Source organism: Kogia breviceps, chromosome 6 (assembly GCF_026419965.1).
Source record: "Kogia breviceps isolate mKogBre1 chromosome 6, mKogBre1 haplotype 1, whole genome shotgun sequence".
NCBI lineage: Eukaryota > Metazoa > Chordata > Mammalia > Artiodactyla > Physeteridae > Kogia > Kogia breviceps.
In genome coordinates this window covers 12,735,267-12,761,842 of record NC_081315.1, presented here as the reverse complement: position 1 = coordinate 12,761,842, position 26,576 = coordinate 12,735,267, and the positions used below count along the sequence as shown (strand labels likewise).

General features: G+C 34.8%; 1 protein-coding gene across 3 annotated transcripts in view; it reads right to left on the bottom strand.

Moving 5' to 3' along the window:
- GRID2 (glutamate ionotropic receptor delta type subunit 2) overlaps nucleotides 1–26,576 on the bottom strand; it is a 1,382,159-nt gene that overhangs the window by 289,528 nt on the left and 1,066,055 nt on the right. For all 3 annotated transcript variants that reach the window (XM_067035515.1, XM_067035516.1, XM_059066448.2), the window contains exon 11: nucleotides 11,096–11,408. In XM_067035515.1, coding sequence (XP_066891616.1) covers nucleotides 11,096–11,408 — 313 coding nt within the window. The remainder of the gene's footprint in view (nucleotides 1–11,095; nucleotides 11,409–26,576) is intronic.

The window sequence follows — 26,576 nt, the reverse complement described above, 5'->3', positions numbered from 1 at the left end:
GGGAAATTGTTTTCATCTTAAAATTAACCTTATATCTGGTATTATATATTACAATGCTTCAATAATAGAAAGTAATAAGAAAATACAGTTAACTATATTATTTATGACTTTCCTATGCATTATATTGCATTTCAAAAGTATTTACAATATAAGTATTACATGTACGTTAACAATAGAAACCATAGTTCAATGATGTTTTTAAGTTTAAAAGCCTTCTACCGGGGAGATAAAAATTTTGGCATAGTATTTAACATCGATTATATCTATATAAGAGAATAGACTGCTTTTAGTTTTATTAATGTATCGCACAGTCAAGTCGTTATTGGCATTTTAAACTCATAAAATATTCTAGTTTTTCATAGTGGCATTGTGAGTGTACTAAAATAAAAACTGAAATATAATCCTCATCATCATAATCATTTTTATCTGGAAAGGGTCCATATGGTTCTAGACTGCCACCAATGGCAGTTTTTGAAGATTGCTTAGTTTAGGAAAATTAGCCTTCCGTATGATGTTTATGCTTAATTATGTGCTATTTTAGCCACAGATCTCAATATGTATTCCAAAAACAAAACACATATATTCACAGGTTTTATAAATTAGTCCCCAAAAGATTATTTAGTCTTTTCGAGCCCCAAAGAGCTGCATATATAAATTGGAAGCATCCTGAATCAAAACTTATAATTCCATTCGATTTGGTTCATTACTTTGTTGCATCTTTGGCCATATTATGCTATAGTTTATTACAGGTACATGCGGTAATGATGTGCTTACATAGGGAAAAATGTTCTTGTAGTTTTTCATGTCTAGTTGAATGACATAAAGTTATTATGAATTTGTTAGTGCATGGTTTTTACTATAAGCATTTTCATTAGCTGGACTGGCTTTCCTAATACACTTCCTTATGCCTAATTACAACGTGCTTCTTTGAAATACTGCTTCTTTTCTGTGAGGTAATAATGAGTATATAAAGCAGTAAACAATGTGGCTGATTTCATCTCTTGCTATGAATGGCAGAAATAGTGAGAAAATAATAATTATAATGTTGAGTGCCTTTTTTATGTCTTGCACACAGTTTTAAGTGTTTTATATCCATGAACTCTTAATTTTTCAAACACCTGATATAGTAGGTAATTATTATTTGGGGAACTAGGGCAACAAGAGGCTAAGAAACCTGTCCAGCATCACACAGCTAGTAAATGTATAGATAGTTCAGTTTCAAATTGAACTGTCTCTTAATGAAACACAAAGATATGAAAAGAGTTGTTTAATCAGATATTTGTATTATATAATCATACAATCTTATAACTGAAAGAAAAAATTTAAATAATCTGACCCTTTCTTTTACAGATCAGGAAACAAAGATCAAGTGAATTAATGGGCCACTTCATTTTTTCCATTGTCACTAGGCAAAGAAAAATTGGTTCCTAGTCTGTGTCCCTCTCTTTAATAGGTCATGACTCGGTACGAATTTGACCTAATCGTAATGCACCAGATAGTGGCCTATTTGTTAACTCGGCATCCGTTGTGACTTGGGCTTTCCTCAGTGTGATTATTATGATCTTATGATGGAGCTGTGTGTTTACTAGTTTGTTTCCCTCATACATTGAAAGCTCCATGAAGACAGATACCACGCTGTCCTAGTCACTCTTGTGACTAGATAAATAATTCTTATTTAATATCCAAGGACATGCTTTCTAGGTAATGAATAATTTTAAATGGTAAAGACAGAGGAAATACTTTTAGGAAATGTTAAAGCAGAGTTTAAACAATGTATATTACTGACCGCTAGAAAACAACTGAAGCAGACAAACTGTGCATCTGTCCCAAATGGAATGTTAATTTAGAGTCTGAGAGACAGAGTTGTAAATATAAAGAGACTCTATGAAGTTTGGTCACCCACAAATCAGAGAGCAATTTTACATGTCCACAGTGTGGAAGTATGGATTACGCATTGGTCTTTTGTTACATCTTGATGCCAAAAAAGAACAACTACCATCAAGAAAGTTTACAAATAAGTTTACAAATAAGTTTACAAATAAGTTTACAAATAAGAAACACTGATATACATGATGAAATATATGATGCTAGTTTTTACTTTATGTTATGCATTAGAATTTCTCTGCCTGACAATTGTGAAAAGTTCAAGTTAAGGCCATGCCACATTTAAGGGTATTTGACCAAAGTATCACGGGACCTTATTGCCCTGTTTTGTAGACTGAGACAGGAATCCTAAATTTAGCATTAAGTGTGTTACACTTAGCTTATAAGTATGCATTTTAGAGACAGGTTAAGTGGTAAAAGTCTTAGTTTTCAAAACATAATTTTGTTTTAAAAAGCTTTGGTAAGTTTTCCATATTTTTAGAAGTATGACCATCATTATTAAAGTTCTAACTACATATTCTAACTACAGGTGAAGGGGAAAATGGAATCAGGTCCAACGAAAATTGAATTTCCAAATTCACATTCTAAACTGATTGCCCCTACTGTCACATGTAGCCCTTTGATCCCAATACTTTAACTCTGATCAATCCTAAATCACCTTTAGGGTAAATTTATCTTTGGAGATGTCTGGCCCTATTCTTTGATTTTTCCCTAGCTCACCTGTGTTTGCTTGTTTATTTCCTTTTCAGTTTTACTGAGATATAATTGACATTCAGCACTGTGTAAGTTTAAGTTGTAGAGCGTGATGATTCAACTTATATACATCACGACAAGATTGCCACAATAAGTTTAGGGATTATCTATCATTTTGCATAGATAAAATTTTATAAAAAATGGTCCTTGTGATGAGAACTCTTAGAATTTACTCTCTTAACTTTCACATACAACATTCAGCAGGGTCACTCATATTTATCATGTGGTACATAACGACCCTAGTACTTATTTATACTACAACTGGAAGCTTGTACTTTTTGGCTACTTTCATCCAGTTCCTCCTCCCTTCACCCACTGCCCCATGTCTGGTAACCAGTCTGATCTCTTTTTCTATGAGTTTGCTTGTTTGGTTTTGAACTACAATTGACCTATAACACTATGTTAGTTGCTGGCACACAGTGATTTGATATTTCTGTACATCTCAAAATGATCACCATGATAAGGCGGGTTACCATATATCACCATACAAAAATATTACATTATTATTGACTACAGTCCCCACGCTGTACATTTCTGTCCCTAACCTTGTTACTGAAGCTGAGGGGTACTGTAACACGGTACTGTAAAAACACCAAGTACTAGGGAGATGTCAATGTTATTTTAAAGGATTTATGACACCTGCTTTTGTATCATTTAAATTTAGATTTAAAAAAAAAATGTACTTTCTTAGAGCATTTTGGGAAAGAAGAGAAACCGACTCAGAAAATCTTAAGATCACCCTTCAATTTTTAAAAATGTTTCTTGAAAGCAACTCTTCTGTTTAATTAAATACTAAAATAATGCTTTTAATTATGGTATGTACTCATAAGTAGTTCAGAAGAGTCAAGAACATGTTCACACCAGTTCTTGTTTTCTAAGCATTTTATGAGCAGAAATCTGATTTGTGTCTCATGTTCCTCAATTACTTTTACCTCTTCGAAAACCTAGTTTAGCATGGAAAGGATTTTCTGGCTCAAATCATAAAGAGTTGGTATTGAAATAAATGAACCCCAGGGGCTATCTCATGTATATAGTTCATGGAATAATTGCTTAGGAGATCATTACAGTTCACTGGGAAAAACGAGTGGATTCACATCTTAGCCTCATGGCATTGTTTTCTGGTCACACAGATTACTCACACCCCACACCTACAATGATGGAGTTTAAACAGCCTTTGAAAGTATGAGAGTTCACCTTTTTCTTTGGTGTTGAAGAATTCTGGTGATGAAAAGAAAGAAAATGAGCAGCTTGTTATGTTTTAAATCAGCATGAGGAAATTCTCAAGTAGATGTGACAGCATTCAGAGTACTTGGCTCTCCCTTCGTTAAGGACTGCCTATAATAATTAGCAACAACAGAGATGTTGTTCCGACCTAAATAAAAATTACAGAAAGCCTCTTTGAGTTAATCGCTGTAAGAACAGAATATAGAAGAAAACTTGTCTCTATAGTCCAGTCAACCTGTCACTGGGAATTACTCTCATTTTCTCTGTGCTCTTAGGGTCAGTAAACAGCAGAGCTAGCCAATAGAATTTTTGTTATGTTCAAACTGAATGTGAAATATCAGGTAACACTGCAAAGGAATGGCTTTAGCTACTGCATTTCAAGGCTTGAATCCTTTGGGGTACTGTGACTAGGACACTGGCAAATTTCATATATTTGATATCTACACTATGAAAATGGATGTCTTTTTGAGTTATTCTCCTACTCAAAGTTGTAAACAGATGTTTTCTCATCAACAATCTTTTCTGTTGCTTAATTTGATAGAGAAGAATGTCTGACTCTTCTTTTTGTGGAAATGAGAAAGTTGTGATTCTCTGTAACACTGCAATCCATCTGGCAGTGGGAAGAACTCTTTATTTTCTTCCAAAAATTGTCCTGGGATCTCAAAGTCAGTGGGTTGCCTTTGATGTAAACTCTTGTGTAGCAGCCACCAAGTTATCTTCTACCATTCCTACAGGCCCTCTTTATTCATCACTAGCAACTGTGGAACTATTTGATCCTTAAGAAAATTACCAAAGGAATTTTCCCTCTTTACTCCTTTCAATAATTCTGTCTGCTCCTTTCATCAAAAGTAGTTTATTTGGTCCCAATTTGGCTATGGTCCACTTACGTGATGTTGAACATTCCTGCAAGGACTGTGTCTTTCTTATGATCATATTCAAAATATCTAGGTTGGGTATGGCATATAGTACATCCAAGGAGTATTTATTAAGCCAGTTAATACAGTTATTCCTTGTTTTTCTTTTGTTCTTTGTGTTCCTGGAATATAGCTGGTATATAGTAAATGCTTGCTGGTAAACATATGTGATAGCCTGAAACACTTTACATGACTATAAATGTTTATACTTCATAGAACCAGACCATCTGAGGTAAACTCTGAAATTTCCCTTTGCAAGTAAACAAATTACATACAACCACATGTGTGAACAAGTCACAGAGGCCCTTCGTGGCCCAGATGATATTAAGAGTCACTGACCATAAACTAAATATCAGAGATCTTCAAAAATCAAGCACCATTTTTTTGAAAGTATGTTGATTGCAGAGAGATGTACATAAGCATGGAGATAAGGGAGGATATGAAATGGCAACAAAACTTGCATAAAATTGGTGTCTCATTCATGCATTAAACGGCCTAATTCACAAGCTCTAATGTTCTAGCCAAACAGATGTACTACGTTTATCTCTATAATGGACCATACTGATTTTGCACAGTTGGATTCCCTAAGCTGTTTTTCTGGAATGCTCTGAAGTTACAGATTTTTTTAAAAAAAAAATCAGGATTAGTAAACAGCTTACATATATTTAAGATTTTTCTGCTTTTAGCTGTCCCTGAACTCTTTTTTCAAACATCTACCTGATAATACATGAAATGCCTTTTTATTCCTACTCCATCTTGTCTAGTGGCTCAATAAAGACCGTAATTCTGAAATAATTCAGAATTATTACTGTACTTCTCCTTAAAAGACTATATTTTTATTAGAAATTATCACTAATTCCAAACTTCATTGCCTGTGCGTGGACACTGTCATTGACTGATTCTTTTTTTCATGGGGTTTTTGAGTCTTTTCTTAATTTATTTTAAAAATTTTATTTATTTATTTATGGCTGTGTTGGGTCTTCGTTGCTGTGCGAGGGCTTTCTCTAGTTGCGGCGAGCGAGGGCTACTCTTCATCGCGGTGCACGGACCTCTCACTGTCGCGGCCGCTCTTTTTGCGGAGCAGAAGCTCCAGACGCGCAGGCTCAGTAGCTGTGGCGCGCGGGCTCTAGAGCACAGGCTCAGTAGTTGTGGCTCACGGGCCTAGTTGCTCCGTGGCATGTGGGACCTTCCCAGACCAGGGCTCGAACCCGTTCCCTCTGCATTGGCAGGCAGATTCTCAACTGCACCACCAGGGAAGCCCTCTTAATTTATTTTTAATCAAAGTGTAAAGATACTCTCGGTACCTTTTAATGAATTCACCTTTTTCATTGTTAGCAGGTGGAAGGACAGCAACATTTCAGAGATGAAGTAGTTAATCCTCTGCAATTCAGCATGATGCATCATTATGAATTTGTATAAATGTATCATCAACCTACAGGCTGTACAACTTATTTAAGGGAGCAGTTGAGACAGAAAAGTGCTTAACGTATTTATAACTTTTGATATCTGAAGCTTGTTTACAGACTAGAAAAGCATGTCACCATATGGATAATTTTATTTATCTTTTTCTTTTGGGTGTTCTCCAAAACTTGCTGAAACTGGGCCATCTGGAGACAGAATTCAGAAAGCCAATCCATAAGCTTGTCAACATTCTCAAAAATAAGGCTTCAACCAATGGGAAACCTTATTTATAAGTTTCTCATCTTAGCTACTTAAGAAAATACGCCAGTGGAGACATTCTGGATAACTTCCTGTTTGGTTTAAGCGAGTTTAAGTCACTGGGCAATAGACTGTAATCTAATAAACACAATATTGCAGTTAATTCCATGCTTGATTTAGTTAAGAACTTAGCATTTATTCACTTATTTAGTTGATCAGTATGCATTTATTAAACACCTAATATGTACAAGACACTGAATTAGGCAAAGAGACTATAAAGATAAATAGGACACTATCTTGTGTTCAAAGGACTCAGGTGGAGACACAAAGAAAGACAATTACACTATAGTTGGTAAGTACTATGATAAATGTATCTTACAGAGCATAGAAGATGGTCTCTAATCCCAGCAAAGACTTCCTGAAGGAAGTGAGATCAGAATAAGAACTAGGGGAGGCACAGGGATTCGCCATATGAAAGCAGAGAGTGGGCGTAGAGATTAAGCAATTGGTAATAAAGGCATTTCGCGAACTGAAAAGAGTAGAAGCAAAGGCAGAGAGGCGAGACACAGTCTTGCCTTCTGTTCAAGGGACAAAAGCAGTTTGGAATAACTGGACAATTACATGTGAGCCATGAGTGGTAGGAGATGAGAATCAAGACTGGTCAAGAGCCAAACGATGGAATATTGTTCATGCTCTAAATAACTTTAAACTGTGGGCATTGGGGAGCCAAGGAAATATTTGAAGAATGGGAATTATGTGGTTAGCTCTCCATGACAGTGATAACTTGAGTATATGTGTAAGTATGTGGAACATATATTTGCAGGAAACGAAATTGAAAAAGAAAGACCTAGTATGAGATTCCTGTAGCTCAGATGAGAAATGAGATAGGCCTAATCTAGGTAACAATCTAGGTCTTAGCTCTCTAGGTGAGAAGAGACCTCCACTCCTAGAAATAATTATGAAGTAAAATTTGCATGACTGATAAAGGATAGAAGGAAGAAAAAATCAAAACTGTTTTCAAAGTTTCTAACCTGTGAGTCTGAGTGGTTGCTAATGCATCAGCTAGAATAGAGAACAGGAGAGGCTATAAAGGTTTACAGTGCAAAAAATCCAATTGTTGGCATGTTGGAATTTGTGGTAGTGAGAGTGTATAAAACTAAAATTCAGGGCTGATATAGATTTGGGAGTCATCTGCATTTTGGTAGTTATTGAAACCATGCACAGAAAAACTAGATGGAATGGGAAGAAGTGAGATAAACATAGAGGTTAGTTACACGTAGCTTTATCACCTTCTATTTCTAGTCAATACGCATATTTATCAACATCCTAGTTACCTATCCTCATTTATTGACAATTTTGGCAAACGGCTTATTTGCTTTCTCTCCAACCCAAGCCAACCATCGTTACAGATGGTTCATCTAATCTTCTGGATTCTCAGTCGATCAGCTTTGAAGTTCTTCACCAACTCTTCAGGAATCCACATCTACACTCCTGTAACTTGTCCTCTACTGTTTCATCTCAAAAATGTTACGCTCAGGTGTCCCATTTTGTCAATACAAACTTTGAACTCTCTCTCACTGATATTTCTACAGTTGTTCTTTGGCCTCATCAAGAACTCTACTCTCTCACACTACTACTCTATTACTTTCCAGCCTTACTCTCTATGACACTCTGATTATTGGTCTTTCTATTTTTTATTGCTCCACGTACCCTAGAATCTACTATTTCAACCACCATCTTGCTAATAATCTAAAATAATCTGCCTTGCTATCCTTTTCTCGTGTGCCTAACCATCCAGAGCTGAGACTAATTTGTTTTTTATTTATTGAGTAAACACTTATGTGCTGCTTATATAAGTTACTGTATCTAAGAACTTCACATTTTAAAACCATTTTAATTCTCATGACAAAGCCATGAGGTGGCACATCCAGAGGGTTTCCTGCAAAAGAAGCTCACACCATCGTACAAGTTTGGGATCCCCAACCTGGACTACAAAATTCTTCTGTTTCACTGACTCTTTCCCCTATTTGGGGGACATGCTCTATAGAGAAATCAATCGTCATGGTGTGAGAAAGCCAAAGTATCCTACGGAGAAAGGCCGTAGAGGAAAACTGAGGTCACCAGCTCTCTGCCAGCGTTAACTACCAGACGTGTGAATGAAATGAACAAGCCTTCAGGTGAGTTCAGCCTCCAGACTTCGGGCTGTCTAGCTGAGGCTTCAGACATCACTGAGCAGAGACAAGCCATCCACACCAGGTCCTGTCCAAACTTGTGACCCACAAAACTGATAGGTTTTAGAGGAACTTATCATGCAGCTCTAGTCACTGGAATACTACCAATAACAAGGTTATTGCTAAATGCAATGAACACCTTTCAAGTATTAATTTTACTTGATTCTTTGAAATGTTTAACACTGTCAACCAATCTTCCATATTCAAATATTGTCTTTACTTGGTATGTATACCGCTAGATGGTACACACGGTACTTCCATCTGTCTTGTCACTCCTTATCAGTTATCACTGAGATCTCCTCTTCCCATTCCTTTCCTTAGGGCTCTGTCCTAGGCCCTCTCTGAGTCAGTCGTCCTCAGTCAGGAGTATGCAGCTGAGAACAACTACTCTCGGTGATCTTACTCACTTCCATGGCTTCAATTATCTCCCACATGCCAAGATCTCCTCAGTGTATATTTAGCCCAGATGTCTCTTCTGTGCTTCTGACAAATATCTCAAACCACTGACAAGCATTAGAAATACACCCCTGGATATTTCACAGATACCTCAACTCAAATGTACCAAAATGAATGTATCATCTTCCGCATCACACCTGCTCTTCTTGATTTTTTTTCCCCCAGAAAATGACATCGACAACCAATACACATAATTTCCCAATCCAGAAACCTAGGATAAAATTTCACCTCCTTTTTCTCCTTCAGTACCAATCCCCATACCACTATAGAATGTATCAGGTTCTATAGATTCCAATTCATCAATACCCTTCTCTTGATTTCCAGTATCATCTTACTTTTGTGCAAGCCACATTAACTCTTTATTTAGTTATAATAATACTCTGATCATTTGTTTCCCTTCCCACATTGCTCTCTTTCAATTTTCTCCATACTATAATCACAATGTTTCTGATTATAGTGAAATTTTAAACATGCATTTCCCTGTTTAATACCTTTAAATTGCTGATAATTTCCCTGAAGATCAAATTCAAACCCCTGATAATAACAAATATATCTTCAGCCTCATCTTTAACAGCTCCATCCTGCATAGTCTATTCTGATTTCTCTCTCACTTCTTGGTCTGAAATTCTATCCTACCATCTATGTATCCTTTACCCCCATCCTCTTCTTCTATAAGCTCTTTGCATAGTTAATTCTGTCTCTGTTTATACAGTACTAATTCAAAAGGCCTTCTTTGCCACGTTAAGATATATTCACCCTCCCCACCACCGTGAGCTCATAACAGTCTCTATCACACGTGGATTTTACATGTTTGCATCCCACGAGACTTGTAGCTCAATGATGGCAACGACTTTCTTGCTCCCAACTGTATACTCAGTGCCTAGCAAAGTTCTACTTAAATAAATAGCATGGATTCAATATCTACTAGATTCGTGATTAATGAATGGACCAACAATATCTGTGATAGATACACAGATAAAGAAAGGTAGTGGGAAAAAGCATGCTTACAGAGGTTTACGGGATAAACTTTATGTGAGAAAGTAGAGATGAAAAGTCTAGACAAACCTTATGATTAGTTAAATGAGAATAGAAAGAATGAAATTTAGTAATGGAAGATCCAATAGCAAGTGTATACAAAAAGTAAGATGTTATGGAGAGTTGTAAATATTAAGGCAAAATCATCATGTGTCTCCATGGTGACACCTATGTTTTCTCTTCAATACATATGACAAGTTTGCAAGAAACTATCAATTCCCTAAGTATTTTATTATTTCATTTTCTATGATGGCAGTAGTCTCAAATAAGGGGCTCGATAAATATTGTTCTATTCTGAAGCAATAAGCATCAAGTAATTACCTAGATAAGTTTAAAGAGTAGGAAGATTGAATATTGAACAACACAACAAAGACATTGTTTAGAATATAATGAAATTATAAGTTAATTGGTAAAAATTATATATTAAAGTGAAAGATAAAGCATAAATTTCTTATCAGAATCTTAAAGTCTTTTCACTGCCGATGAATATTTTTAATACATGAAACAATGTCTCTCACCAAACAGCAAGTCTTAACATCTCTTATACACATAAATAATTAAGCAATATCTGCTCTGGTAGTAAGTATTTTCATAAATCTCAGTAAGTATTTTTCTGAGAAATAGAAAGGCTATTTCTCAGAATCAGAGCCTGGGAAGGAAAATCTCCTCTTGAGTTTCTTGTGAACCTTACCTCTGACATTCATCTTTGGCTTTGTTGATAAAACTGAACTTACATCAAAAGGTACTGTACCAATTTTTGCTGAAAATCTGCTGTTTGAGATCCACTAGGAAAGAGCAGGAAATGTTCTTTTCTTAGCATTGCTGTAAAGACCTTTAGAATACTTATTGATGTCAAGACTCAGAACGTTCTTAACTGAATGCATGGCATATGAAACATCACATTCCTTTTTTGTACTGAAATCTATTTTTTTCCCTTACCTTGCTGCACAAAGGATCCATACACAAACCACATGGAGTTGTAGAGAGTGGTAGAAGTCATTGATCCCATTTGTAATCTTGGGGGATTAAGCCAATTCAAGAGGTAGACCAGTAGACCAACCAGAAGAACTGTGCCAGCAATGCAAGCCCATAGTGAGAGATCAAATGGTGCAAGACAGGCAAACATATCCACTGTCTTTTCAGCCCTTCGAAGTAGGACTCCCACTGAGTAGTCCATGTAACGTGTTGTAAAGTCCACCACATTCTCACGGTCTGGGGTGATAGTCAAAGCAGAAATCCCTATGTCGGCCCTCTGAGAAATTGAAAGAGACAGGAATACATTAACAGTATGAAAAACAACTTGATTTGTGGCACTTTAGCTTGCCTTGAGGAGAAAAAATAGATGCCTCAGGCAACATCTTAAGCCTTTTTATAAAAACTGAAAAACACTGAAGAGACTTCTTAGAGAAGACCTATATGTGAATTTTTCATTTCCTACTGCAAATCTTGGCCCACAAGAGTTAGACAAATTACCTTGTTCATATTATCAGTGCATGTGAAATCAGTGAAGAATATTTCAGACACAGATAATGCCTGAAGGAAGTTGTCTTTTTTCCTTGGGTCACTTTATCAAAGCCATCATTAACACAGTAGCAAAGGTAAAACTTATTCTAAAGAAAATGTTCCCAAGACATTCAACATGATCTTAACATGTAAGTTATTTAAAAAAAAAACTCAACGTGGAATTTCACCCTTGGTTTAGATTTCTCTGCATCAAAATTTATATTACTGGGTTCTAAATATAGAACTAAGTTATAACATCATACACCAGGGGTTTCTACCAAAATTTTGTTTTTTAAACCTCAGAAACATTTTAATGAACAATTAAAGATTAAGGAAACAGATAATTCTTCTTGGAGCAATAACCATTGTTCTCAGTATGTGTCTCAGATTCTCAGTGTTAGCACTCAAAACCACACAGAGCACATGCTATTTTACTTATATAAGGCACATGGCAGAATTGCAGTGACAGCACATAACAAATGACTTCACATTTAAATTCTATGATGTGAAAACATATTTAAATATCTAAAAGATGCATCTTATTTGAAATAATTATCTGTGGCTGTGACTAAAGCTGTGGGAAGCTCCTTTCAGACAAATATAAACAATAGTAAATTGTTGAACATTTTCATTATTTTTTTTTAATAGTTTGATGAAAGAATATAGAAACTGGTTTTAATGCCTTTGGAGAAAAAAAAAAAAAAGACATGAAAAGTAACATGCCTAGTGGAATGCTAAACCAATTCCCATACATCTAGTCTCTGAAGTAATAACAGCTGCAAAAAATAGTCTAGCTAAAGTTAAGCATTGTGTGTGTGTGTGTGTGTGTGTGTGTGTGTGTGTATCAGCCCATCCATACAGTGCTAAGTATTTAAATAACTTTTTCATTTAATCCTTACAATGAGTTATGAATTACATGTTTTCCTCTCCATTTCATAGATGAAGAAACTGAAACTTCAAGAGTTTAAGTAACTCATTCAGTTCTCACAGTTCATAAGTTTAGAAGCCAGATATTAAAGCAATGTTTTTCCTACTCCAAAGCCAGCGCTCATAATCACTTTACCATTCTGCAAGAAATCATTCATTTTCCAAATGACTCATATTGTAAGCAATTAGGATAACTGGTTTTAGGAGACTTTTTACTTTAAAAGAGTCTGAAATTTTGCTTTTCTTAATTGTACTATTTACACTGCAACAAGGCTATATTAACATAAGAATTATGAGTTTAGGATTATTAACTGAGAGATATTAAACTTAATAACTCTATATGGAAATGAACTTTCAGAGAAATAGTTATTGCTTTCAAGCTCATATATTTATTTAGCATAGCTTAGTTACTAAGCTATGGGTCTTTTCAGAAGGAAAATCTAACCTGGATCCTTAGCTCTCTAGTCCTACCTTTTCTGAGCTTCAGTTTATCTATTTGTGAAATGAATATAACTGTCTTTAGTATGACTATTGTGAGCTGACTCATTTATCTCAATCTTAATGGTGAATAAACAACTCCTCAAGATTCAATTAGGCTTTCAGAAAGTACATTTCTTTTTTCAGGATATTAAAGTACTGTGGATCAGTAATTTACGAATTGATGCACTAAGGGACCCAAAGCATTTTATGACTCAACTAAAGTCATAAAATTCCACTTAAGGAGAGATTTGCTGACATGTTGATTGAATATTTGTAAATGTTCATAAATATTTTGCTAATAGATAAATGTTTTACATTTAATGGTTATGAATTAGAACAGTCACTATACTGATTTTAATAATAGATATTTGTATGTATCACAAAGTGAATTTCTATAATGTAATAAAGAAAAATATCTAAGGAAGATGTGCTGTTGTTTGTATTGTTTTCTTTTGGAAAAGTGAACTGATTATTTTGTATGTGCTAAAATATTTATTAAATATAGTAATTGCTTGTCCTAGTTCTATGGAGAACTTCCTCAATTCTGGTCCACTTTCAACACTTGGCTATTCTGTTCTCAAGAAGAAATTGCCAGTCTCCCTGTGGAGAGGATACTAGAATCATATAATGGGCTTTTTCAAACGGCACAAATGAATTTGCATACACACATGACACATACTTATACACACACATTTTCCTATCTCTGAGATTTGTATACACCTTCCTAAGGAAGTACCTCAATCCAGCCTTCAGAATCAGTGATATAGCAGACCACCATGCTTGATATGAGTATGTGATAGTCCTTACTTGTATTAGAGAAGCTGTACTGTCGCGGAAAAAAAAAGGCAAGAACCACTGATTCAGAAAGATGGTCCTAAAACTTTTTGAATATGTCTAAGTAACCAGAAATGATCAATCACATGTATCTTTCTTCCTACCTCCCCCTTTCTTTCTTTTCTTTCTTTCCTTTCTTCCTTTCTTCCTTTCTTTCTTTCTTTTTCTTTTCTTTTTCTTTCTTTCTCTCTCTTTCTCTTTCTTTCCTTCTATTATTAGTCTATTTACTTCTGTATGTATGCATGCATGTGTGTATGTGTATGTCAACTCACTTGTTCAGTTTCAACAACGACTTTTCAAACCATTAGCCTCATAAAACATTTAATCTTCTCACTTCCCCTAATTCTCAGAAGATGACAGTCACTGCTATTTTATAGAGAAACAGAAGATACTGAATTAAAATTCACACTTATTTCTACTTCTCAACCTATATCCCACATCCGGCTTATTCTATTTAACTTTGATTTGCGATAGAGGAGATGTCTTCCTTTCTAATGCCAACCCTCCATCAGTAAACTTATCAACAAATTCCCTCCATTTCAGATGCTTAAACTCCCATCGCTTAAGTATTCAACATCATCCTACCAATTGTTGATTTCCCATGAAAAGGTTCTTTAACTCTTTCTCGTTAAAATAAAAAAAGAGAGAAACTTTTCCTTCTACTCTCTATGACTTCTGACTCCCACTTGCTACTCTTTCTCTCTCACTTTTTCATAGTCAATTTTCTCTAAAGATTTGCCTCTATTTCCACACCTCACAGTCACTCTGGAAGACTCTTTTGTATTCATACTATTGAGTGCTCGACTACTCAATGGACACAGCGCTTCTTAATGTTTACACTATTGAATCAAATGGATATAATTTAGTGCTCATCTGTTTAGGCTTCTTGACAAAATTTGACAGTGATGATGGGCCCCTCCACCATAAACATTATTTTCCTTGAATGTCACGTCATGATATAAGCCTCTCTCTCAGTTCCTTTTCAAGCTCATGTCGGCAATCCTCTGGACTTGGACCTACACCCTTTTTTCATTTGAGATCCTCTGCCTAGGCAATCCCATTCATATCATTACCTCCATTGACTCCCATCTATACACATGATTTACAAAATTTACATTTCTAGATACAGAGATGAGCTCTGGAGTATATACTGATTTATGCAATTACATAATTGATATTTCTATTGGATGTCTCAAAAACAGCTCAAATTTAATATGGCTAAGATCGTTCTAGAGGCATTCAACTCAAACCAGTCCTCTTCCAATATTTTCTGCTTCAATGAAAATCTTTTTATGTAAGTCTTAAATCTCGGTGATCTCATTATTTTTCTCAGTCTTATTCCCCTATCCTGTCTGTCACTTCTGATTCTACCTACTGTGAATCCTAATATTCATTCACTTCTCTACTATTTTCAGCTCTCATCATTGCTTTCCAGGGCTCCTTACGAGTCTACCTGAAATCTACCTTTTCTCATCTCTAACCACCCTATTGCAGCCAAAGTATTCTTTCTGTTGAGCACATCTGATCCTGTCCCGGCCACAATGTGAAGGTTTTCAGTGGATTTGCACTGCTTTTAGGAAAAAGATTAAAATCTTTAACAAAGCCCATACATCTCTGGATACACTATCTTCCACCTACCTCGACATATTCCTACTGGACCATTTTTCTTTCCAGCACTTCTTCCCAATGCACGATCTTCATACATGCTGATTATACTGTCCGAATTGACCCTCCTGAAACTTCTTCAAGTAAACTTTTATTCATATTCATAAATCAGCTCAATTATCACTTCCTCAGGAAAGCTATCCATGGCTCTTTTGACTGGAATAATAATTCTTGTTGTTTACACTATCAGAAGCCTGTATCCCTCACTTCTCTAACAGTATGAGAGTTGCAATTTTACAGTATTTGTATGATTTTTGAACAATGAATTTTTCTACTAGACCACAAGCTCTGTGAAGGCAGGGACTGTCACTTTTTAAAAAAATTGACATGTTCCTGTATCAAGCACATTTGTCTGGCATAGATTCATGATTAATAAATACTTGCTTCATATATGAATGAAAGAAGAGAGAACATTCACTAGATATTCATTACCCAATTCTTATAAATTACCTCTCTATTTCTCAGCATACCTGACGGAGAGGGAATTTTACAGAGTAAAAATAAAATGGCAATATAAAAATTTGCTAAATTTTGTAGCAGTGATAAAAAATTTATATCTTCATGAATGATTACTTCAATAATTAAAATCAACTTCTTGGCTTATCAATATATTTATGTTTATGTTATTTGCCACTAGCTAAGGTAATTGAGTCTACTATAGTATGCTTAATGTATTACAAAATATTATTATATGTCAAGTGTTTAATGTAAAAGTGATTATTTGAATTGTGATAAGAATTAGCACTAAACCTGGGATATAGATCATTGTTTTTCAAAACTATTCTAATTACACAGTTGTAACATTTTCCTTGAAAGGAAATATTTACATTCTTTCAAGTCATGATCATTGACTCTTAGAAGCTTACACTCAGAGAAGTTGAAACACATTTACTCTAAATTTAATTTGAAATAAATGATCATATCTAACAAATAATTATCTAGTTTATGCTTGAACATAATGTTAAGGACATTATGTTAATAACACCAATAGTTATACATTTATTTAATGTTTACGATATACCTAGTGTCATGTTACATGCTCCACAAACATTATATTATTTAATATTATAACAAGCCCAGTTGCTAAGATGAACAATTTATATTTGCAATATTCGAATTAATACAAACGCTTGGTGTTATTATGATTGATATATGCTTCTCTGTATCCTCTATTAAGTGTGTTAGCTTTGTTATCAATACATCACATTATAAATCTAAATCGATCTGTTCTATGACTATTCTTAAAATACCTGTCGAATGCTATTTTATTCCTTACTTGGAAATATTATTTTAAAATAAAAAATAATTTGTTTATTCACTCACTCTTCTCAAGATATGATTTCCATATACCTCAAAATACTGGTCATTTGCCTGTGAACATAATCCAATTCATCAATGTTTCCTCAGATGATATGAATAATACAGTTTTTAAAATTACATTGGAGTCTGAATCATTTTTACTAGATGAATTACCATTGACTTAAACTTAGGATTAAATAAATTTTCAAAATATTTTAAAATAAAATACTATCAATCCAGAAGTCCTCAGAAATCCTATGTAGTTGATTTTGAAGCAAGATGTTGGATCTTGTAATTGTCTTTCATCAATTTCATTCTTTGTTTCTTTTGACCTTCACATCTATCTGAAATATTTTGAATCTTTACTATCAACCATTATATCAACTTTTTCTGCTAGCTCTGCATCATTTGGAAGTTTGAGAAGCAGGCCTTTAATTCTTCAATCATATTACTAGTAAAATATTGATGAACAATATATGCGAATGCTCAAAGTATTGAAACTTGTCTCTAAAGTTCTACCCCCTTTGAAAACAGCTCATTAGTTAATACCCTAGATATGTTTTTTAATCACCTATGAGTATTCTTTACTATACTGTCATCTACCAAGTAGCTCTATATAGTTTTGTTTTTTAATTTAATTAATTTACTTTTTGGCCGCGTTGGGTCTTCATGGCTATGCATGGGCTTTCTCTAGTTGTGGCGAGCGGGGGCTACTCTTTGTTGCAGTGCACAGTCTTCTCATTGTGGTGGCTTCTCTTGTTGCAGAGCACACGCTCTAGGCTTGCGGGCTTCAGTAGTTGTGGCACGCGGGCTCAGTAGCTGTGGTGCGCAGGCTTAGTAGTTGTGGCACACGGGCTTGCTCCACGGCATGTGGGGTCTTCCCGGAACAGGGCTTGAACCCGTGTCTCCTGCATTGGCAGGCGGATTCTTACCCCTTGCACCACCAGGGAAATCCTCTATATAGTTTTTGGGTTGTTTTTTTTTTTTGCGGTACGCGGCCCTCTCACTGTTGTGGCCTCTCCCGTTGCGGAGCACAGGCTCCGGACGCGCAGGCTCAGCGGCCACGGCTCACGGGCCCAGCCGCTCCGCGGCACGTGGGATCCTCCCGGACCGGGGCACGAACCCGTGTCCCCTGCATCGGCAGGCGGGCTTTCAACCACTGCGCCACCAGGGAAGCTCCTCTATATAGTTTTTAAGTGTTTTGTAAAAGGCATTATTGAACTCAAAATATATGAATAATCAGATATTCATTTTATGAATAGCTAATGCCATCAAAAAAGAAAATGAACTGCTTACTTTTTTTTTTACCATCTACAACACATCTGATTAATAATCCATTCCATAATTTTACCAGAGAATAAAATCAAATTCATTGCTCTGTCAGAATAAATTTCCTTTTCTAATTTTGAATATGCCAATCTCCAACTATATAATAGCCCTCTTTTTCATGTTTTGTACATATTATCTATAGAAACTCATATACCACCTCAGGAAATGCATTTATCCCCCTGGGATATATCCTTCATTTGGACTTGGAAATTCAAACTCATTAAAAGTGCCTATCATGAGCTTCAGTTACTTTAAGTATTTTCCCCTTATCATTCCCACGTTAAAGATTTTTTGTGCAAAGTGGAAGGAAAATATTTACTCAAGAGCTTTAGCACACACTTAACAAGCACTAGGTCTATCTCTGCCTATTCAGCTTCTTATACCATACCTTTTCTTCACAAGAATGAACTATGCATAAATTAAAAAAATTTCTTGACAGCTTTCTTAAATATCATTTTATATTCTTTAGTCTTGAAATAATGTTTTAATGTAAAAATTTCAGGTTTGCTTGGGAGGAAGTAGACATTGAAGAAATGCTAAGGGGGGAGGAAGGAAGGATGAAAGGGAGGAAAGGTGAGAGGGAAGAAGAAAGGAAGAATGTGTTCGAGTTTTACATCTTCATTGAAGATCTATGACATGACTTTGGGCAAGTAGCCAAACCTTCATCAATTTAGATTACTCATCTGTATAATGAATAGGTTGAAATTGGTAATATAAGAGCCTTGCCAACCTTGAAATTGTAATTAAAAAAATTATTTCTTGAGACCTTATATTACAATGATTCTCTATTTGCTAATATGGGAATATAAATATTTTTGTTCTAAAGACTTTAAAAGATTTTAAAGTTTCAACAGACCTTTCTAAATAAATATAATATGTAAGTTGGGGAAAAGAAAAATAATCAAACTGTCAAATTAATCACAAATTATTAATTTTTTCAATGTCAAGATTTTATGCATTTCTTTTAAAGAAACATAGATATGTCACGGTTACAGATTAATATTTCAGTTTCAATTATAAACACATAGTACAATATCCACTACTTTTCAAATATACCACTGGAAATGAATAAATATCCAGGTTGAACCAATGAAATTGTTGTTAAAGTAACTTTTACTCTGAAATTAAGATCATACTTAAAAATCCTAGAAAAATTTTAAAGAACAAAAAATTATAAAGAAAACAGTCAAAATTCAAATAAGATGACCACTACTGTAACTCCCTTAATGTTATATCTGAGTTGCTTCTGTTTTGCTATATACATTCATTTTATTTTTTAGATTCCACTTATAAGTGATATCATACAGTATTTGTTTCTCTCTGTCTGACTTAATTCACTAAGCATAATATTCTCTAGGTCCATCCACGTTGCTACAAATGGCAGAATTTCATTCTTTCTTATGGCTGAATAATATTAAGAATGGAATTAATTTGATTATAGCTTAGCACATGATAAGCCATCTAAAAATCCAATTAAGACAAGTACCAAGGATATTTTGTTACTACTACTATTACAGCCACTACTATTTAACATTTATATAGTGCTTATTATGAGCTGAATACTTTTCAATATTTAATTCAATTAGCCTTCACAAACATTCTGTGAGGTAAACAGTATTGTTATTTTTATTTTATAGATAAGAACATTGAGACACAGATAGATTAAGTAACTTGCCTAAGGTCATAGAGCTAAGATCCAGGATTCCAATCTAGGCAGGCTATCTCCAGAGTCAATGTGATGTGAACATAATTACTTCCTCCCTTCAATTAGCCCACTACCTGAGTATTGTTCTAGAAGAAAGTATAATTTCTCTCCTGGCTTGAAATGGCTCTTTCAGCATACACTTAATTCATACAGTCACACACGCATACACACACACACACACACACACACACACACACACACACACACGTTCTGGGATTTCTATTCTTTTTTATTGGTCCAATTTCATACAGTTTTAATTGTTTTACCTTTATGTCAGTATCTACAGCTCAAGAATTTCTTCCTTTCCCTTTTTATCATCTTCAGAGTTTTTTAAGCTAAAACCATGTAAATATATCTTCAAATGTATTTTAAATCATTCTCATAAATTCACTTTGGGATGCTGAATGGACTCCAAGATAACATAATTTAGTCAGAAAAAATATTTCAACAGAGTCTTTGGATATAAGAACATACCTTTCTATTTATTCTAGTCTATTTTTTCAAGTCTAATTTTTCCCTCTTTCAGAGTGCAACTATATGTGTTATTTTAAAATAACAATGATATTTTGTACACAGAACAACAGTACTGTCATCAAATTCAGGAAATTTAACGTTGATGCCATACTTTAATCTACAGTCCATATTACAACCTTGTCATCGGTCCCAATACTGTCCCATCCTACAATTTAGTCCAGGATCATGTCTTGCATTTAGTTGTTGTATCTCTTAGTCTCCTTAAATCTGGAATAATATTGGATCTCTCTGTTCTCTAAAAGACTAGTTGAGTTCACCTGTGAAACACTCCAGGCCTGGTCCTCTTTTGTGGGGTAATTCCTTGACAACTTTTTGTATAAATTGGTCTAAGTTCTTTACTCTTTATTTGATTGGATTAGCTAATGATTTGCCTCTTGTTGATATCTTCTAAAAACCAAGATTTAACTTATTAACTTAATCTACTTAAAAAATTATTTACCTTATTACTCTCTCCATCTATTTTTATCTTCCTTATATCTTCTGTTAAAATTTGCTGTACATTTTTTTAGCTTTTGAAGATGGAATTAAATATATTTATTTCCATTTTTTTCATTTTTATTGATATGGATTTTTAAGACTATGAATCACTGCTTTAAATATTCCTTATAGATTCATATGTAGTGTTTTCATTAGCACCTCTTAAAAAAGCTCTGTAATATATATTTGTATTTCTCCTTTTTCCCAAGAGTTGTTTAATAGAAGGCTTTCTTAATTTCAGATGGAAAAAAATTTTAATTTTTGTGTTTTTTTCTAGTTTTATTGTATTTTGATCAGAGAAATTTCGTTGTAATATATCCACTCAGTGGAACTTAATGGTGTTCTCCATGAGACCTAATCCATGACTGATTTTTGTCAATGTTTATGTGTGTTTTAGAAGATAGTATATTATTAGGATTTTGTGTTTGATATACACACAAAAGATGTATTTCATTATTTATGTTATTTATTATTATTTGAATTTTGTATATTTGTGTGTTTTTCTCTGTGGTTTGCTTTTGCTATTTTTTTCTTTTTCTTTTTAGAAAGGTTTGTACTTTTGTTATAGTGGTTAACTTTATACCTTTTATAGTGCCCTTACTCCCCACTTTTGTTCACTTAACCTTTCTCTCTGTTTTTATTTTTCCTTTGTTTTAAATGAAATAGGTGACTTCCACTTATTCTCTATACTAGTTAATAATGATATTCTATTTTCCCCTTTCTTTCCCTGTTTTTCTCCCAGTGTTTAATAAAACCATCCTTTCATTTTTTATGCCATATGATGATTTCAAATTATCATTTAACCCATGTTTCTAACCTTGTTTTAGCAACATTTCTACAGTTAAATATATTAAATGATCACTATTAGTCGTTTTGTCAAGTTTATCCTGTTATTTCATGGTTGAATGAAGCTCACACTATAGTTGTTTCATCAGGAGGGGCTACGTGTCCACTTTTCTCTTAGCACTTGTTTGTTTAAAACTCTTTTCTTGGGCTTCCCTGGTGGCGCAGTGGTTGAGAATCCGCCTGCCGATGCAGGAGACACGGGTTCGTGCCCTGGTCCGGGAAGATCCCACATGCCGCGGAGCAGCTGGGCCCGTGAGCCATAGCCGCTGAGCCTGCGCGTCTGCAGCCTGTGCTCCGCAATGGGAGAGGCCACAACAGTGAGAGGCCCGCATACCGCAAAAAAAAAAAAAAAAAAAAAAAAAAAAAAATTAAAACTCTTTTCTCTGTAGCCATGAAGGAGATCTTGAATGGATTATAGAATATTTGGCTTGCACTTTAAAAGTAAAATCTTGATAGTGCTTCTCTAGTGCTGGCTTTCTTCGTGTGTTGCTCTTGAGAAGTCTGATAATGATTCAGCTTTCTACCATTAAAAGTAATTTGATTTTTTTGCCTTGAGGACTTTTTTTTTTGTCTTTTAAGTCTAATAATTTTACTAAGACATAGCTCACAGTTCATTGTCCTGGATCAGCTTTTCTAGGAACACTAAGTACATTTGTTTCATTTTCAGAAAGTTTCCTTAGATTATGGATTTAAATATTAATTGTACCATGGTGTTGCTTTTCTTCTTCAGAGACTTCAAATACATATGCTATACTTTGGGCCTATTTTCCATTTTGAGTCATTTACTCTGAACATTTTTACTTCTTTATTTCATTTTAATTATTTTTTCTTATTGTTCTTCAATGTAATTTTTTTTTTTAATTTTAATTTTAATTTTTACTTTTGTACGCGGGCCTCTCACTGTTGTGGCCTCTCCCTTTGCGGAGCACAGGCTCTGGACGTGCAGGCTCAGCGGCCATGGCTCACAGGCCCAGCTGCTCCGTGGCATGTGGGATCTTCCCAGACCGGGACACGAACCCGTGTCCCCTGCATCGGCAGGTGGACTCTCAACCACTGCGCCACCAGGGAAGCCCTCTTCAATGTAATTTAATCTAATTTCCTTTGAACAATTTGTAATTTATGTCTTATAATTTTTGCCTTTTATTTTTTATTAAAATATATCCTGAGGTTGTTGCATTTCTTTGTCATTTGGCCATTTAAATGATTAGCTTTTGAATTTGTGATTCTGTTAGATTTTCTGCTTAAAACATTTCAAATGCTTGTGAGGCATTTAATTCAGTTTGAAGTGTTATGTTACAATTTTATTTTGTTCTGTGGTTGTCTGTGTGAGGAGAATGTTGATCAACTTTTAAAATATATTGACATACTTTCTTTAATTCTTAGTTTTGAATAGAACTTGTCCAATTATTTTTCTATTCCTGGATAACTTGTAGATAAGATTCCTTGTTCAATAGTACTTCCTTCTGTCAGTGTAGTAACGTTGCTTTCTTCAATGGAGGATGTTTGGGGGTGGGTGGCAGCGGGTTGGTATGTGTTGTTTCTGCTTAGTTTCTACAGAATTCTTAATTTTGCTATTTTACTGACCTCTACCTTCACCACCATGTCTCCAAGGAGCACATATATTCTTGAATTTCTCCTGATGCTCCAGAAGTAATGTTTTCCTGAGGGTACTATCCTGGCACACTTGTAAGTCCCTTCCCCTTAGCCAGTGGTGTGGATTACCAAGTTCCAGATTTATGTTCTGCCCAGTAACACTTGGTATTAAACTTTCTCTTTCTGAAGGTTATTTTGGCTCTCTTCATGCATGTTCTCTGCTTCCCTTTCTTCTTTCTTATGAAGTCACTTATGCCTTCCCTGCTCTCTCTTCTCACCCATAGACTCACAGTCTCATTTGGGACTCCAATGTTATCTCTGTTGGAATTGGATACTTACATCCAATATGATAATTAATGGAATTTTTCTGGGGTCCTCTGATAAAGCTACAATTTCTTAGGAGTGTGCTTTCCTGAAATCTGACAACTCTGGTTCATGGAAGGCACCCTACCTGAATTTAGAGTAATATATTAAATTTTCCTCTATTGTATGGTTATGTCATTTGAGGTCTAAAAAGGAGGACGTAGATGCTTATGTTTGCTTCAACATCTTAAGTGGAGAGAAGTCTCAAAAATTCCTAAAATTTCAGTAGTGGAATAACTTGTAAAAAGTCTTCTAGACTCAGTAGAGACATAAGAAGAGACATATTTTTGGCAAGGCTCAAACATGAGAAGTCAGTGAATATTGTTGTAAGGTACTTATTTGTAAGTTAAACATTTTCTAAGTTTTAGCTGTTAAAAATGTGAGAAAAGAAATTTTCTAACTGTAAATTTGTCAGGTAATTAAATCATATGAGTCCATTTAGCTCAACATGGAAAATAGGCCAATGTGAAAACAAAACATAACAGAAAAACATATATTTCAGCACTGGCTAGTAAGTTTTCCATCTATAAAACAAAGAAAAGCAAAACTAAGATGAAAAATAAATAAATTTAAACATGAAACTATAAAAGCAATATACAAATACATTTTAGATTTTAAAGGGTCAAATTATATAAAACCATCCTATTTTCTTCTTACAAATGAAAGAAATGCTCGAAATATCACTGGATTAAATGTCAATATAGAAGGAGTCTCACGGCTGACAGTCCCGGGCTGAGAAAGCTTCCAGAGTTAGAAATCAGCTCATATTCTCTTGTTCTGCTCTGCTCAGTACAAAGCTTCCAACTAATGGTTTAAGATGGCTGTTTAAGCTATAACCATTCTACTGACATTCCAGCGAGGAGGAAAGAGGAGGATCAGAATAAGAACAAAAATCCTCCCTTTAAGAACATTTCCAGAAGCTTCTAATGACACTTGTTTTTAATTCTCATGACACTTCTCATTGGTTAAAACTTAGTCACATGACTGACACTTCTCAATGGTTAGAACTTAAGTCACATGACCATACTACATCAGGAGAGAAGCCAAGAAATGTACATGGTGGACAGTCAGTATTTGGTTATAATTCAGAAGCTATGTTACAAAGAACGGAGGGAACAGATATTTAAGGACAATCAGCAGTCTTTTCCACACCTTCACATATAGCCACTGTTTCAAGATTGATGCATGTCCTTCTAGATCCTTTTCTATTTTTACATATATCGATACATATGCCTATATATTTTTTCCAATATTTGATCAAACTTTAAATAATACTATATAATATCTTTGAGTAACACACACACAGAGCTATTCAATCTTTCTAAAGTGTGCACAGAATTTAAAGCAACAGCTATTTTTGTCAACTTTCAATTTTCAGCACATAAATAGCAGATGGTAGGTATGCAATATGATTACGATTATGACAGTACTCTGATAAATTTAATCATTCTCCCTTGAAGAATTTTTAGAACGTTTCCTCTTTCTTGCCCCTTGTAAGCAATAGATTTTGATCTTGCTATTTGGATTATATTCAATCAAAAACTGTTTCTTGGAGCTCACCACACTATTTCTAGAAATTAATACTTTTCATTATTGCAACAGATGTTTTGCCTCTGACAACACCATAGTGACAAAACAATATTATTAGTTTAGTTTTTATGTTGTCATTATTAGTCTTATTACTAAGCCTCTTCCCAGAAACCGCATGCATCACTTCTAACTCTCTCTCTCAAAACCCTGCCCGCACCATGCACATTCACATAATGATATAATTTTAAAGTCTCTCTAGAAATAATTTAGTTTTCACAAGTCTCCCTCTCTGTTTCTATATATCTGTATACATACATAGTGTGTATATATATATATATATATGCACATATATATGTGTGTATATATAATTTTTACCTGAGTTCATGCCATTCCCCTTCCCCTGGAGCTTTACCCCCCATTTCTCTGTTTTTCTGCATCTCTCATATAGTACTTATACCATAAATATCTATTTTATCTTCTCAGTTATAAACTTCTTGAGGCAGGAGCTTTATGTTCATAGTATTCTATCCCCCTAAATATTTTTCACACTGCTTTGCCCACAGTAGATTTCCAAAACAGGTCTGTTGACTTGCTTGCTCTTTGCTATGTGGTAAGAGGAATAGGTGTTTTTATATAACCCTAAATTTTGGAAGGAAAGAATTAGATTTCAAGGCTGTCTACTGCTTGAAGAAGTCTCTGTCATTGGGAGGAAGTCATTGACTTTACAGGTTTTTTCCATATCAAGCCATCGGCCAGGTCCTCTGACTTTAGTAGTCTAGATTTTAATGTTTTCAGCTCACATAGGTGAGTTGAACCTCCACATATGCTAGCTGTACAACCCTGTACAAGGGTATCACGATCCTCCTTGTAGAGAGGACAATCTGAGGTTCAGAGAAAGTGAGTAGCTTTGCCAAAGGTCATAGGTGAACAAATTGCGGAGTTGGCCATGCCCACCGTACCGTACTTGCTACATCTGACAAACTTTTGCTTCTATGGTTTCTGTATTATCTCTTTCTCCTAATTACTTACCCAGCAATTATTCATAGCTCCATTTTTTTTTCTTTTGGCATGTATATGGTTTTAAATTCTTACTCTTATTTTTCTGACTTCCAATCTGACCCTAAGCAATATGCATACTGGGGAAGTAGTTAGGAGGAAGAGATTAACAGACATGATGGTGCATGTATATGTATATGAATGAGCATAGAAGGCAATATAGGCAACTCTAAGAATTTGAATAATTCTCACATTGAATAATGTGGAAAACCATTGCAGGGTTTTAGCGAGAGGGTGGTATGATCTGACATTTTAAAATAATCACTTTCACGGCTCTAT